The following is a 14,007-nucleotide window of genomic DNA, read 5'->3' as shown; positions in this document are numbered from 1 at the left end:
GAGCCCACTTGAGGTTAGGCCAGCTCACCAATGGTCATGTTTGGCTCGCTGGAGACTGTGCTATCCATGCTTGGTGGGAAAGAAAAGATCAAGTTTGTGGCAGGAGGTTTGTGCTATCCATGGTCTTGGTCTGGACGGTTTTGTATGGACAGATAAAGTTTTGGACGATTTTACATGGCCAGATAAAGTTTGAGTACATGTTTTGTGGTTTTCTGAATTCGGAGCTTAAACGTGTCTAGTTTGTGAACCGCTGGTGCATCTCACTCGTCGCTAAAATTATCAAATGTCTTAACTCTCAGGCTGCCTCCAACGGTTTCCTGGCCCCCTCTCCCTGCCTGCTCGAGGGTGGCCAGGGACGCCCCGACGCCGCCCAATGGCTCCCCCTCGGGGCCCTGCATGCAAGGGTGAAGCCGGATTTCCCCCGTGGAAGCTCCTCCTCTCCACTAATTGATTGTATTTAGTGTAAAATTAACCTTCTTTGAGTGTAATTAGCAGATAACAATATGTATTATGGTACTACAAATATGATAGTATTTTTTTAAAACTCCAAAAACTAAGGTATAAAAGTCAAATAGCCCAGCTAAAGAGTAAAGGGGAGCTGAATAAGGGAAATAGTTGGAGAGAAGGAGAAATAGGGGAAGAATAGTTGACGGGGAGGTATTTAAATATGAATAGAAAGTACTAATATGGGGATTTAGGAGGAGGAATGGTTGGAAATAACTTAAGAGTCTGTTCGGTTATTTTGAAATACATTTAAAACTATTCCAACTTATAAAAACTATATAAATTAGTGAAAGAATTATTCCGGCCCGTCGTTCCGAAAGAAGCGAACAGGCCCGACTCGAATCCTAGTGGATCTCGTCGCCGCGCACCGTCGGTGTTGCCGACGTCAACCTTGTCCTCCCACCCCGCCATTTCCGCCAAGCTGTCGTCAGCCTGACGCGGTAACCGTGTGGACTCCGCTCGGGTGGGGGTGGCGGCCCGAAGCCCAAACCGCATGGGCTCGCGGCCGAGCTGACCGAGCCGGACCCAGACCCACTCGCTCCTCCGCCCCCGCCGCAATGGAGGAGCCGGCGGCGGCCTCTGCCCTGGAGGCGCGCGGCGACCTGCGCTCGGCGCTTCCCTTCCTCCCCGTCGTCCTCCGCGGCGGCGCACTCTTCTGGCCGCCGGCGGCGCAGGAGTCGCTCCGGGCGCTCGCGCTCGGCCCCGACGTCAGCCGCGTCGCCTCGGGGGACGTTCTCGCCGACGCGCTCACCGACCTCCGCCTCGCGCTCGCCCTGCCCGCGCTGCCCCCGCGCGCTGCCGACGGCCTGGCGCTCTTCTTCGACGACCTCCTTTCACGCGCCCAGGCGCGGGGCTGGTTCTCCGAGGTCGTCCCCAACCTCGCACGCCTCCTCCTCCGCCTCCCCACCCTGCTCGAGGACCACTACGCCAAGGCTGGCCACGGCGCCTCCGGGCTCCGCGTCATGGCGTCGCAGGACGCGGGCGTCGTGCTCCTCAGCCAGGAGCTCGTCGCCGCGCTGCTCACCTGCGCGCTCTTCTGCCTCTTCCCCACGGCCGGTAGGGCCCAGGCGTGCCTTCCCACCATCAATTTCGATGGCCTGTTCGCGTATGTCCTCTTTGCATTTTGTGTAATTTCGCTTATGAGTGAGAAAAGAACTAAGATTGGATTACCCATGTTTTGTTCACTGATCGCAGGCCGCTGATTCACAATGCGAGGCAAAGCCAGGAGCAGAAAGTGAGGTGCCTTGTTCACTATTTCGAGAGGGTGACTGATTCTATGCCTACTGGTTTAGTTTCGTTTGAACGCAAAGTTCTTCCCCGCCGAGCGTTCTCTGATGGCGTTCCCTATCCTGACATCCATGCGTGGGTGGCATCTAGTGCACCACTCTGCCAATTCACGGTAAGAGACCACTGTATACTGAATTATCTAGATTTTGGAGCTGAGGCGCAACTTGATAAATGGTTTACTTCCTGGTGTTGCTATTGCCACCAAACTAGAAATGGAAAAATGCTCAAGTATACACTAGTAACATGGAAGAGGTCTCTGATCATAAAAGGGGGAAATGCGTCTAGGGGGGATCTGTCTGTGTTCTAATGGTTATAAAATTGTCTTCAAGTTTATTATAATTTTTTTTCCTGATCATCTGTTCCTTTTCATTAGTAGGTATTTTCATCAGGTTTCATAGAAGATGAAGAACAAGAAGCCCTTCAAGTTGACTTTGCAAATAAATATTTGGGGGGAGGTGCCCTTTCCTGGGGTTGTGTGCAGGTACCTTTCTTTTGATCGGCAGATTTTTATTTCACTCATTCTTCAATTTCGTAGCAACTACTTTGGTTATGGTTTGCATGATCATGTGATGCTGTTCATTTCTCAGCAGTTTTCAGATGAATTTGTGCATCTGCACAGTATGAATTTCAATTTGTCAACCATTTCCTATTTGTGCTTAAAAAGGTCCTTTGCGTTCTGCTGTGGATTGAAATGACTACTCAAATACTCCCTCCATCCCACAAAATAAGGCGCGCATGTTTTTTCAAAAGGCAACATTTTAAAACTTTTGACTAATAATTCAGCCAAAACATATATTTTTAGTGTATGCATGTTATATATTTGGATTTGTATTCAAGAGTACTTTAATATAATGCTCATCTTGTATTTATTGATGGCATGTTTTAAAAGAAATAAATGGTCAAAGTTCCGTTTAAAGACCGTGCTAAAACATTATATGCCTTATTTTATGGGATGGAGGGGTAGATTATATATGTTACAATTCTCTTGTTGTTTTGTGTAACCACTCCATTTTTTTTCCTTATATGGTACAGGAAGAGATCCGCTTCATGATAAACCCCGAATTGATTGTGGGTATGCTATTCTTGTCTTGTATGGAAGATAACGAGGCTATAGAAATCTTTGGTGCAGAACGGTTCTCACAGTATATGGGGTTAGTGAAAACCCTACCCACCCTTTGCTTAATTTAGTCCATAGATTCAAGAAGTAACTGATATGATCCATGTATGATTTTCCTTACAGTTTACTATGAATCTTGTACCTGTGTCTCCTTGCAGTTATGGTTCCTCCTTTCGCTTTGTCGGTGACTATTTAGATACCAAACCCTTTGATTCGATGGGCAGACGGAGAACTAGGATTGTGGCTATCGATGCTTTGGACTGTCCAGCTAGGTTACACTACGAATCTGGCTGTCTCCTAAGGTAAAGTCAAGTTACTTTTTTTGAAGTCACATTCGTCACTGATGACATCCTTTATAAGCAAATACTATTTGTGGTTTTACTATTTATAATTATCTTCTGTTCAGGGAAGTGAACAAGGCATTTTGTGGATTTTTCGATCAATCGAAACACCATCTCTATGCGAAGCTTTTCCAGGTTGTTTAACTAATCACTCCATTGAGTTTCATCCAATAGCCAATATGGCCTTAGTCAACATTGCAGCCTGTAGTTAGTTTCATTTCTTTTGTTCTGCCAATGATGCAACTAAATGACGACGAAAAATGGCACTCTGGTGCATGGATATATAATCTGAAGAAATGCCCGAACATTAAGCTGGGATCTATCTATATGCATAGCATCAGAAGTATGACATACACATATATGTACTGATTTTGTTTTCAATTTTTTTTGGAAACACTGTTCAGGATTTGCACAACAAGGATGACTTTTCAAGCATCAATTCCAGTGAGTACGTAGGAGTTTCAACAGGAAACTGGGGTTGTGGTGCTTTTGGTGGAAACCCTGAAATCAAGAGCATGATTCAGTGGATTGCTGCATCACAGGTAGAGGAGAAACCTTTACTAATATAAAGCAGGAGTTTCGTTGTGTGTCACCTCCTCAGAGCGAGCGAATAAATTTCCCCTCCCGCGCAGAATTTTTTTTAAAAAATGAGCTATAACTCATGTATGTTTGTGTTATATGAAGGAGAGATATTGTAAACATATATACTAATAATTTGAAAAAAAAACAATCGTGTTTGAATAAATATCTTGTTTAAGCAAGGTCAACTTATATGATATATATAAACTGTAGCAATATATGGACAAGTAACTAGTGAAATATAACGTCTGTCTACATTTGTTTCCATCTAGATGCAAGTGGCTGGTTGTCGCATGGGGACCAAATAAATCTGTGCGCCTCGTTTTCTTTTGGGAACTGAAATTTGTACGCTCTAAATCGTGCAGGCTCTTCGCCCTTTTGTTAATTACTACACTTTTGAGGACGTGTCTCTGCAAAGATTAGAGGAGGTACTGTATCCCTTGCACAGGCTTTGCTTGCGCTACATGATTCTGGAAGTGTTCTCGCCCTATGTATGAGGATGCACAACCAAATTTGGCGTGCTAGTCAAATTCTTGATCACAATGCCGTTCTGCTAGGTTTCTTTGTTACATATGTATGTTCCCTTGACCTTGTATCGTCGTTGGTGTGACAGGTGATCCAGTGGATACGACTTCATGGCTGGACGGTCGGCGAGTTGTGGCATATGCTCATGGAGTACTCATCTCAGAGGCTGGGAGGAGAAACGCACAAGGGTTTTTTGGCCTGGTTGCTTCCCAGCGACAGGCCCAAGAATCAAGTGCATTACATGTCCGAATAGCAATAGACCCGGTTTTTGTGAGGAGTGTGTGCATGAACGAAGTTATTGCTGACAAAAAAAATGAAATAAAGATAAAAGCGTATGTATCAGTTGCCACGCACGTGCGTGTAGTCGAAGATGAGGTTGGGCTTCTCCGGCGGCTCCCAGCTCAAGAAACCTCTAGCGACGAAGTGCCGGGCGGGGGTGTGCCGGAGCTGGCGACGGCGGGGCCAGGCCCCACTGCACCCCGCCGATGAGCTGACGCACGCCAACCACTGCCGGGTTTGAGACATCGAGGACCTGGCCGGCGCCGGCACTGCCATCACCGCAGTGCAGGTGCAGGCCTGGCCCGGCGTGTCTGTGTGCCTGTCGATTCATCGTATCGCACTCATGCACTAGCACGGTCCTCGTCTCCTGTCCGTGTGTGCTCTTGCGTGCCTAATTAAATATTAATGCATGGCATGGCATGGCAGCAATACTGGGAAACCCAGCCTCCCCTTCGTCATTCCATCATGATTCATGAAGACCCATGGTTAACAATTTTTAGTTTGGCATGCACTGTGCGAACCATGGCATCAAATGCAAGCCGACACTAGCTTGGAATACATGTTAATTAGTGCATTCCCATTCCCACACTAACAAGACCAGCCTCGACTCCACTCCTGTCGTACATGGAGAGAAGAGCATTTGGTACTCGGGTGTCAGTCATTAAAGTTGCGCCTCATGGCTGAGCCGACAAACAGACCCACAGAATTTGTCCGCAAGATTTCTGGCCTCCGTGGATTTTTCATGGTTTGCATTACTACATCTCTTAATAGTTTAGAACCGGGAAAATAGTTTGTGTCAAGGGGCGCCACAGATAGTTTTTTTTTGTTTTTCTTTTTTTGGGTGCTAAAAATTGGTAAAGCAGGATTCCAGGCACGGTACTGAAGGAGCAAAGATGATAAAGCTGGATGGTTTTTGCATCTTTCCCAGATGAAGAGCATGGATATTTCCTCCCCCTTTTAGCTGATCGTCAGGAGGCAACAAAATTGTATCTTTCCCACGTGAAAGAAAGAAAATGAAGCTCTCAATTTCTTGTCCGACGCTGACCACGCCTATTATCAGGAGTTTACGCAGCACTTCCCACGGAATGACGGCTTCTTTCTGAGATGATGTGTGTGTATATACACATGTCAGTTAGTTGGCTAACATTGATGGCTTATGGAAGCGTTCGGCTGGCTTAGTGGCAAACTTCTGTTTCTACAGTGTATCCTGCCTTCAGATGCCGCCGCCGCCACCATCACCAGCAGCCAGTTCCAGCATGCATCTCCCAAGGCTCAACGTTCGAAGCACAATGGAGGATCACTTAAGTCATCGGTGCTCCAAAGTCCAAAAACCGAGGACCCCTGACCCGATTTCCTGCACATTCCATGCAGGACATGTGGCATGAAATAAAATCGTCAGAAAATGGACAGATGAAAATTTGGAAATATAGCTCATCACTGAATGCCGCTTAGACGAAAACTTTCTACTCAGGCCATGTTCGGTTGTATGGGGATCGGAGGGGATTGAGGGGGATCAAATCCCTTCCTATTCAATTCCTCTAATTCCCCTCGATCCACCTCCTAAACGAACAAGGCCTAAACACATAAAGCTTCCATAACAAATACTGTATGCCGATGGAGCTCTTATTAAGCAGATTTTCATGGCCTTCCTGACTTCCTGTTCCACAGGGTTCTTATGTAAAATGCTATATTTTCTCAACAAAGTTTCAGTCACTCCTCTATCTGTAGAAGCAATGGCTAGTATATTAACTTGCAAGAAAGACATGATCTATCTATCACCTCATCATGGCACACACGGGAATAAAATCTCAAGAGAAAGAAACCTGAAACGGCAAACCCTGGAGCCTAACAAGTCCAATTGTTATGATGTCCGTCTGCCGTAAGTCACTTGGTCATCCTACATTTATGCAATGTGTCAGTATATATATGCTAATCACTAAAGTTCAGTGACTTGCCTCAGTCAGCTCTAAAACATACTAAGGAAACTGCAGAGTTCATTCACCTGATACATGCCATTATGAAACACCCACTGAACCCTAGACTGCTCTGCTGCTGATGTAGATTGGCCAAACTGCCCAATTTGGAGAAACTACTTTAAGTCTTTTCCTTTGTTGCACATTCTTTTTGTTCAAGAAAAAAAAAATGGAAATGGAAATGCACAAAGAACAAACCCGCAGTGTGTTTCCTGTATTTAGTTGGTTATTACCAAAATGGTGCGAGTGGCCAGATTGCACCCCGTAACGGCTATCAAATGACAGCTCGCTTGGATTGACTTCTTCCTGCAAGACGCACAATTAAAAGCAAATATGCTATCAAGAATCCCATTTTATTTATAAATGATTGGCAACCAATTATGACGAAAAAAATTACCATGAGATCAACAATGCCATGCGTCCGGACATGAGTGCCAAGGTTTGAGGTAGTTGAAGCAGAATGAAAAGTGTCCTTCTGAGTTACATCCGAGGATACTAGTAAAGGGTCCTGCCAAACGACAAAATAAAACCCTGTTAGCACCAGCAACAAAATGATGGAAAGAGTGCACGTAATACAATACAATTAAGGAAACACCTTATTTCCATACGGGTTTACCATGGAATCCATGTTTATCTCTTTATTCTTTTTAGGAGGACGGCCTCGCCGCTTTTTTGCAGCACCGCCCTCAGATGAACCAGGTTGTGTATGGTTGTCACCATTCACAATTGCACGCTCAGCTGGTGTAAGCTTCTGCTCCAAATCACGGCACAGATTATCATCAAGAAGAGTCTCTTTCATGTCTTTAAGAAGCCTTACTGCATGCCTATACTTCTCGTCGGATACCATCCCAATCTCGACGAGACGAAGAAACTGCAAAGAAATATAATCATAACGCTCGACATGATTACTTGTTGCTAAATCCTTTGATGGATTATCTAGGTAGTGCAACTGCTTGAAGTCAGCCCGCCACCTGTTAAGTACATAGCAAGGGGGGATGTCGTATACTTGCTGCCATTTAAGCACAGATAATGCATGCCGACAAACGATACCATGAAACTGAAATAGGCCACAGTTACACTCCATCCTGTTTGTCGCCATGCAGTGAACAACCTCGTACTTTTTATTCAGCATTTCACTCCCTGCTTCAGTCAAATCAATAACTATAAAAGAAGATGCTGACCCATCCAGCTGAACTTGACAATGCATGGTTGCCTTTAGCTCATCCTGGAACTTCATAAACATATTCAAGGTGTACAATCTGGATAGCTGTTCTTCCATTTGGTACTTTGATATCAGGAGCCTGCTGCTATTTAATGAATCAAAATCATCTTGTTGCTCCATTTTGTATTTGTTATCCAAAAGTGTCATGTAGCTGGCAAGGAACGTCACCAATGTGGTCTCTGAACTGACTGCATCCTCAAAAAATGTACTTGGACTTTCACGCTGGCTAACAGTACAGAGCCCAGCTGAGAAAGTGTCCCTAAGGAAGGCAGGGGCCCACAAGTGCCGATTCTCATACAGAAAGGTGATCCATTCATTATCCTGAAGGCTAAATCTATCAATCCAGTTCTTCCACCTTGCCTCAAACTCATTGTCGTTTAAAGAATCATATATTACAGTAACCAAATTGGTTCTCATCGCTTCATATTCTGGCAAGTCACCTATTTTTTCTGAAATACTTCTCACTACATGCCAATCACTTATTCTATGGCGTGTCTTCGGAAACACTTCTCGAACTGCGGCTTTTATCGCCACACATTCATCGGTAACTATGGCATTTGGAGGCTGTCCCTTCATACAAGTTAACCATGACTTGAACAGCCACAAGAAGCTCTCTGTGCTCTCATCTGACAGCAATCCACAGCCTAGCAATACAAGCTGACCATGATGATTGACACCCAGAAACGAAACAAGCGGGACATGATACTTGTTCCTTAAGCATGCCGTATCAATCCAAACAGCGTCGCTGAAATACTGATACGCTGCCCTGGATCTGGAATCAGCCCAGAGAACACTCCTCAGATGGCCCTCCACATAGAAGTCCATGACATAGAAGGAGTTTGGAAGCTTTGCCTGCATCTGGGTGAAGAAAGCGTTGATGGCCAGGACATCAGCTTGCCCGGTCTTAAGCCGCCCCCATTCATCAAATATCGGGACATCGATGTCACCCGCCACCGAGCATTCCCCTCTGGCAGCCCTCACCACGAGATCTTTGCTCAACCCGCTAGGCAGCGTCTTGTAGCACCTGAGGAAGCGTGCGGCGGATGGGTTGAGCGCGTGGTTGTGCTCCAGGTTCACATCCGTGAGGTGCAGCAAGTCGTCCCCCAGGAGTCTGGCGACGACGGTGGCCTGGCAGTTGGTCTTGGCCGTGGGCCTGGCCTGGTAGCAGGCGTCCTCCTTGCCGTTGCCCCACTTGTTGCAGACGAGGACGAGGCGGCGGCAGAGGCCGGCCTTGGTGAAGGAGGACTTCTTGACGCAGACGCCGAAGCCCGTGCGCAGGGCATAGCGCTTGTAGAAGTTGAGCACCTCCTCGTAGGACTTGAACACCATCCCGTCCCGCGGCGTGCGGTCGTCCCCGTACCGCGCCGCCGCTGACGACGACGACGCGGCGGCGGCAGCGGAGGCGGCCGCCTCGACACCGGCGCCGCCGTCGTCAAGCTCGACTGTCTCCGCCGCCGCCGCCGCCGCCACCATGGCGGCCAGCTCCTTGCTGGCGGGTGAGATGTCCCCCGCGTCGTCGTCGTCCTCCTGGTTGTCCCCGAAGTCCAGCTCCTCCCCCGGGTTCAAACCCACCTCCATCATGCTTGGCCCCCTGCTGATCCACGACCCAATCAGAGGCGGAATCACGCGAACAAACTCTTGGGGACGATAGGATACAGTCATCACCAGTGATTCAAATGGGCTAGGGTTGCTTACCGACGAGAGATAGGAAGTCAATCCGAGTCCGGGTGGAGGGAGAGGACACCGAGATAGCAGTGGCGATTGCTTCGGGGTGGCCGGCGGTGCGAGTGCTTCGTTGAGACGAACGCGCCAGGGCCCAGCGAGCAAACCGGCGGGAGGGAGCGCCGCCGCAGGCGAAGTGGGGAAGAGCTAGCTGTTTGGGGCTTGGGGTCTACTCCTATCTAAAGGATTGTTTGGTTAGAGGGACTAAAGATTAGTCTCTAGTTTTTAGTCCCATTTAATTCCATTTTTGCTAAATATTAGAACTAAAATATAGACTAAAATGATTTAGTCTTTAGTCTTTTACATATGTGCTAAAAAGGACTAAACCATATTAATTTCACATTTACCCCTCATTTAGTTCAATTATACTAATAGCAGAAGAATATTAAAGGTCATTTTAGTCTTTTTATGAGTCATTTAGTATATTCTTACTATTTTTAGCCTCTAGAACCAAACATATTAGGGACTAAACTTTAGTCCCCTAACTAAACTTTAGTCCCTAGACTAAAGAAACCAAACATGGCCTAAGACATCTCCAACAAGCGCCCTAAACGAGGTCCTATTTTAAAATATAGGGCTCTAACACCATAAACATACTTTAACATGGGCCCTATTTTACAAAAATTCATCAAACGATTATAGGGCTCGGTCTCTCGGGTCCTAAATATAGTACTCCATATACTGGAGTCCTATCCTTATTTTGTACACTATTCCTAACATTTTATTTCCTAATTAACATGATTTATTTCCTAACAATATGATATAGGGCTCAATTATTGGAGCTGCAAACATTTTTGTGGACCTAAACACTTTAAATCATATTCTATTTTAATGTTGAGGACTCAAATATAAGACTTCTTGTTGGAGATGCTCTAACAGAGAAAAGTTTAAAATAGAAAATAGAATGAGTGCTCAAAATAGAAGATAGAATGAGTGCGGACGCAATGATATACTCTTTATCAACATCCATGTTATCTACAATATTGTACTATAGTGAATCTTTGCAACAATGTATCTATATAGAAATCTATAACTGTTTTTAATACTTACATACACGCTCTGTACCACCTCAGTTTCTGCGTAGAGCAAGTTTAATAATGTAGCCGGCTGCTGGCTATAAGGATCCTTACAGTCTACCTTTCAACCCATCCATATAGTGGTTTAGCTCTTCACAATTAATATATGGTTCACTTGCTCTCTCACAACATTTCTTGGTTCTTGTGTCCAAGCCGACTGTAAGTTTACAACCCGCTTCTCCTCTCTCTCCTCTTCTCTTTCATCCATATCAACATTTAGTCTGCTTACAACCTCTTATTATACTTGCTCGTATAGACTCACTCTAGGTTTATAGACAACACTCTTTCTCTTCATTTAATTTCTTGCCACATAGAATAGAAACTGACATGGACTTCTTATAGAAAGTTGACTTGGTACCATTGCGGCTGTCATGAAGACGACAACATATTCTATTCTATATATTAAACCACGGCGCAAAGACGCAAGGGCAGTCTGTCCACGTAGCCTGTATTATTTTACGCCGTTCGATCTGAGATGTAGAGCCAGGGTCGCTTGAGCCATACACCATAGAGGCTGAGGCCACCGGCGCAAAGACGCAAAGGCAATCTATCCACGTAGCCTGTATTATTTTACGTCGTTCGATCTGAGATGTAGAGCTAGGGTCGCTTGAGCCATACACCATAGAGGCTGAGGCCACCGGAGGCTTCGAGATGGCGCACGATTAGAACCACAACGCAAAGACGCACGGGTAGTCTGTCCACGTAGCTTGTATTATTTTACGTCGTTCGGTCTGAGATGTAGAGTCAGGGTCGCTTGAGCCATACAACATAGAGGCTGAGGCCACCGGAGGCTTCGAGATGGCGCACGATTCGAACGGGCACCTAGATAAAAAAAGGAAAAGATGAAAGAGATGGGATGGGACGAGGTTAGCGAGGGGCTACCTCTCCTTCGACGGCGGCGGCAGCGATTTTACTGGTCGTTCGCCTCCCGTTGTCCTTCCTCAAAAGCCAGGGGAAGCTTCCGGTACGTTGATGCACCGTCGTTAAGGGTAATCGGGGAGTCGTCACCGTCTTCGTTCGTAAGAGCGCCGTCATTGTTGTCTTTCATACAGGGACATCTTTTATTGTAAACACAACAGGGACCATGCATCATGAATTCGTCAACTAAAGCGTATCCAAGCGGGTCTACATTAATATCAGGAATTTCAGCACAAATGATATTGTTGGGGGCCTTCGGCTTCCGAAGGTCCTCAAAAACATGATTTAACTATGTCTCTGGAGTATAATGTGTAAACAGGTACCTTCGGACACAAATCAAAACCATAGCATGAAGATGCACAAAGAGTATGAAGGATGGCGCAGAGCCGAAGCTATGCGCAGGGGAGCTTCGGCGTGATAGCAGAAAAAGAAACCGACTTAAAAGGGAAAAGGCTATTTGGACCCCGATGGATTGCTATAGCGTTATTAGCAAATGTAAAGGGCATGGGTGTAATTTTACATGGGCTGCGTCCCGTGCCTATAAATAGATGAACAGTACTCCTGTACTGTTCACGCTGACTTGACATTTACTTTCGCGTCACGTTTGTACCCCTGCTTTCTTTCGAGCCGAAGGTACATTTATAATTTGTTATTGTCGATACAGTCACGCTAATAAAAATAAGTTGGTAATAACATTTAAAGTGTTTATATTGCTTTTTCATATCTTGTGTATGAATTCTTCTTCATCATCTATTGTGTTTAAGAAGGTTTGTTCTTCATAACCTTCGTCCAGAATTCATTATATCCGAAGGGAGATAATGTTTCGAAGGACGAAGGATTTTAACATTTAACACTTTTTATATTGCCTTGTTCTTAACTCTTAGCATTTGAGAACAAGTCCCATAAAAATTTCTTCTTTCTATTTTTCTCCGAAGCTTTATCCTCATAGCCGGAGCATCTGCCTTTTTTGTATGATATGATGATAATGATCCTATGTATGTCTAAATGAATGTTTATGAATGCAAATGTCATGATGTGATGTATCGTGCAAATGAATGTCCGGATATATATTCGAAACCATAATCATAGCCTTCATTCCTTTAGAAATGATTCAAATCTTTTTGCCGCTTATTTTTCGGCTTCACCGTTTACTTTTCGGTGTATCAGCGCTGACTTTTCGCTGTAAGCCTCCCTTAGGAGCTTCTTCGCTTTTTACTTCGGCGGAATCAGCGTTTATTTTTCGCTGTAAGCCTCCCTTAGGAGCTTCTTCGCCTTTTACTTCGGCGGAATCAGCGTTTATTTTTCGCTGTAGGCTCTGCATTCCCTTAGGAACGACTTTTGAGCTTCTCCTTGTTTTCTTTTCTTTTTTCTCAGCTTTTACATTTACATCTTTGGGGGATATTGCTCTTATAGAGTTGAAATAAGAAAAAGAAAAATTACATGTTGTGGCCCCATTAAAAACCTTTCTCCCCCTTTGGAAAGGAAAAGGGTGCCACAAGAAAGAATAGAAAAAATTACATCAAGCTAAACATAATATCGCCGAAGCTCATCCGCATTCCATGATCTAGGAATGTCGTTGCCGTCCATATCCTTCAATCTGTAGGAACCGGGTCTTGAAGAAGATACTACCAAAAAAGGTCCTTCCCACTTCAGCTGTAGCTTGCCTACTGTCTCTGGGTTGGCTACTCTTCGAAGCACCAAATGTCCTGGCTCAATATTCTTTAGGCGAACCTTTCTATCACGCCATTTTATTGTTTTAGCTTGGTATTTATTGATGTTTTCCACAGCTTGAAGACTGATCCCTTCTATGACATCTTTTTCCACAAAATAATCGGCTTTAGCTTTGTCTTCTGCCGAAGCTACTATTCTTATTGATCCTGCTTTTGCTTCTTCCGGAGTTATTGCTTCGTCACCAAACAACAATTTGAAAGGTGTAAAACCTGTTGATCATGATATTGTTGTGTTGTGGCTCCACACCACTTTGATTAATTCATCTGGCCACTTTCCCCTGGGCTGATTGAAGATTAACTTCATTATTCCTGTCATTATGATGTCATTAGCCCTTTCAACAAGTCCATTTGACTCCGGATGTCGAACTGATGCAAAATGGATCTTCGTGCCAATTTGTTCACAAAATTCTCTGAAAGCTTCGGAATCAAACTGTGTTCCATTGTCCACAGTGATGGCCTTCGGCACTCCGAATCGACAGACAATATTTTGCCAGAAAAACTTTTGAATAGTAACCGAAGTTATTGTGGCTAAAGGCTTTGCCTCAATCCATTTAGAAAAATATTCCACTGCCACTACAACATATCTTAAGTTCCCTTGTGCTGGTGGTAGCGGACCTAACAAATCAAGGCCCCACCTTTGCAATGGCCAAGTGGGTTGTATTAACTGGGTTAAAGACGAAGGTTGTTTTTGATCTCTTGCACATTTCTGACAGCCTTCGCACTTTTGGACTAAT

General features: G+C 45.1%; 2 protein-coding genes across 9 annotated transcripts; one reads left to right on the top strand and one right to left on the bottom strand.

Moving 5' to 3' along the window:
* Positions 1 to 893: 893 nt before the first annotated feature.
* On the top strand, positions 894 to 4,694 carry LOC100280315 (Poly(ADP-ribose) glycohydrolase 1). Its single transcript, NM_001153241.2, has 9 exons — positions 894 to 1,609; positions 1,699 to 1,903; positions 2,168 to 2,272; positions 2,824 to 2,942; positions 3,067 to 3,210; positions 3,315 to 3,384; positions 3,654 to 3,791; positions 4,194 to 4,256; positions 4,442 to 4,694. The coding sequence occupies exons 1-9, from the start codon at positions 1,062 to 1,064 to the stop codon at positions 4,604 to 4,606; spliced, it is 1,557 nt and encodes a 518-aa protein (NP_001146713.1). The 5' UTR covers positions 894 to 1,061; the 3' UTR covers positions 4,607 to 4,694.
* Positions 4,695 to 5,512: 818 nt separating this feature from the next.
* Positions 5,513 to 9,755, bottom strand: LOC103644317 (protein FAR1-RELATED SEQUENCE 6). Of its 8 annotated transcripts, none has more exons than XR_002266600.2 (7): positions 9,523 to 9,751; positions 7,201 to 9,418; positions 7,003 to 7,113; positions 6,839 to 6,911; positions 6,635 to 6,703; positions 6,456 to 6,529; positions 5,513 to 5,986 (listed from the first exon to the last, which is right to left on the bottom strand). XR_002266600.2 is itself a non-coding variant. In XM_008667521.3 (7 exons), exons 2-6 carry the CDS (start codon positions 9,406 to 9,408, stop codon positions 6,494 to 6,496), a joined length of 2,511 nt encoding a protein of 836 aa, XP_008665743.1. In that variant the 5' UTR covers positions 9,409 to 9,418; positions 9,523 to 9,755; the 3' UTR covers positions 5,513 to 5,986; positions 6,456 to 6,493. The 8 variants fall into 8 exon arrangements, 6 of the variants coding, with proteins under 6 accessions (XP_008665743.1, XP_008665742.1, XP_008665740.1 ...); XR_004855671.1 differs by having other exon boundaries at positions 7,222 to 9,418; XM_008667521.3 differs by having other exon boundaries at positions 6,804 to 6,911; positions 7,222 to 9,418; positions 9,523 to 9,755.
* Between the last annotated feature and the right edge of the window lie 4,252 nt (positions 9,756 to 14,007).

This window comes from Zea mays, chromosome 1 (genome assembly GCF_902167145.1).
Source record: "Zea mays cultivar B73 chromosome 1, Zm-B73-REFERENCE-NAM-5.0, whole genome shotgun sequence".
Lineage (NCBI taxonomy): Eukaryota > Viridiplantae > Streptophyta > Magnoliopsida > Poales > Poaceae > Zea > Zea mays.
This window is presented reverse-complemented; position numbering and strand designations above follow the sequence as displayed.

Coding starts and splice junctions, on each gene's coding strand:
- LOC100280315 (NM_001153241.2), top strand. CDS start 1,062: ATGGAGGAGCCGGCGGCGGCCTCTGCCCTGGAGGCGCGCGGCGACCTG. Junction 2,943..3,066: donor CGGTTCTCACAGTATATGGG/GTTAGTGAAAAC, acceptor GTCTCCTTGCAG/TTATGGTTCCTCCTTTCGCT. Junction 3,385..3,653: donor TCTATGCGAAGCTTTTCCAG/GTTGTTTAACTA, acceptor AACACTGTTCAG/GATTTGCACAACAAGGATGA.
- LOC103644317 (XM_008667520.3), bottom strand. CDS start 9,408: ATGATGGAGGTGGGTTTGAACCCGGGGGAGGAGCTGGACTTCGGGGAC. Junction 6,912..7,002: donor ATGGCATTGTTGATCTCATG/GTAATTTTTTTC, acceptor TGCGTCTTGCAG/GAAGAAGTCAATCCAAGCGA. Junction 6,530..6,634: donor TTCATAATGGCATGTATCAG/GTGAATGAACTC, acceptor GCATAAATGTAG/GATGACCAAGTGACTTACGG.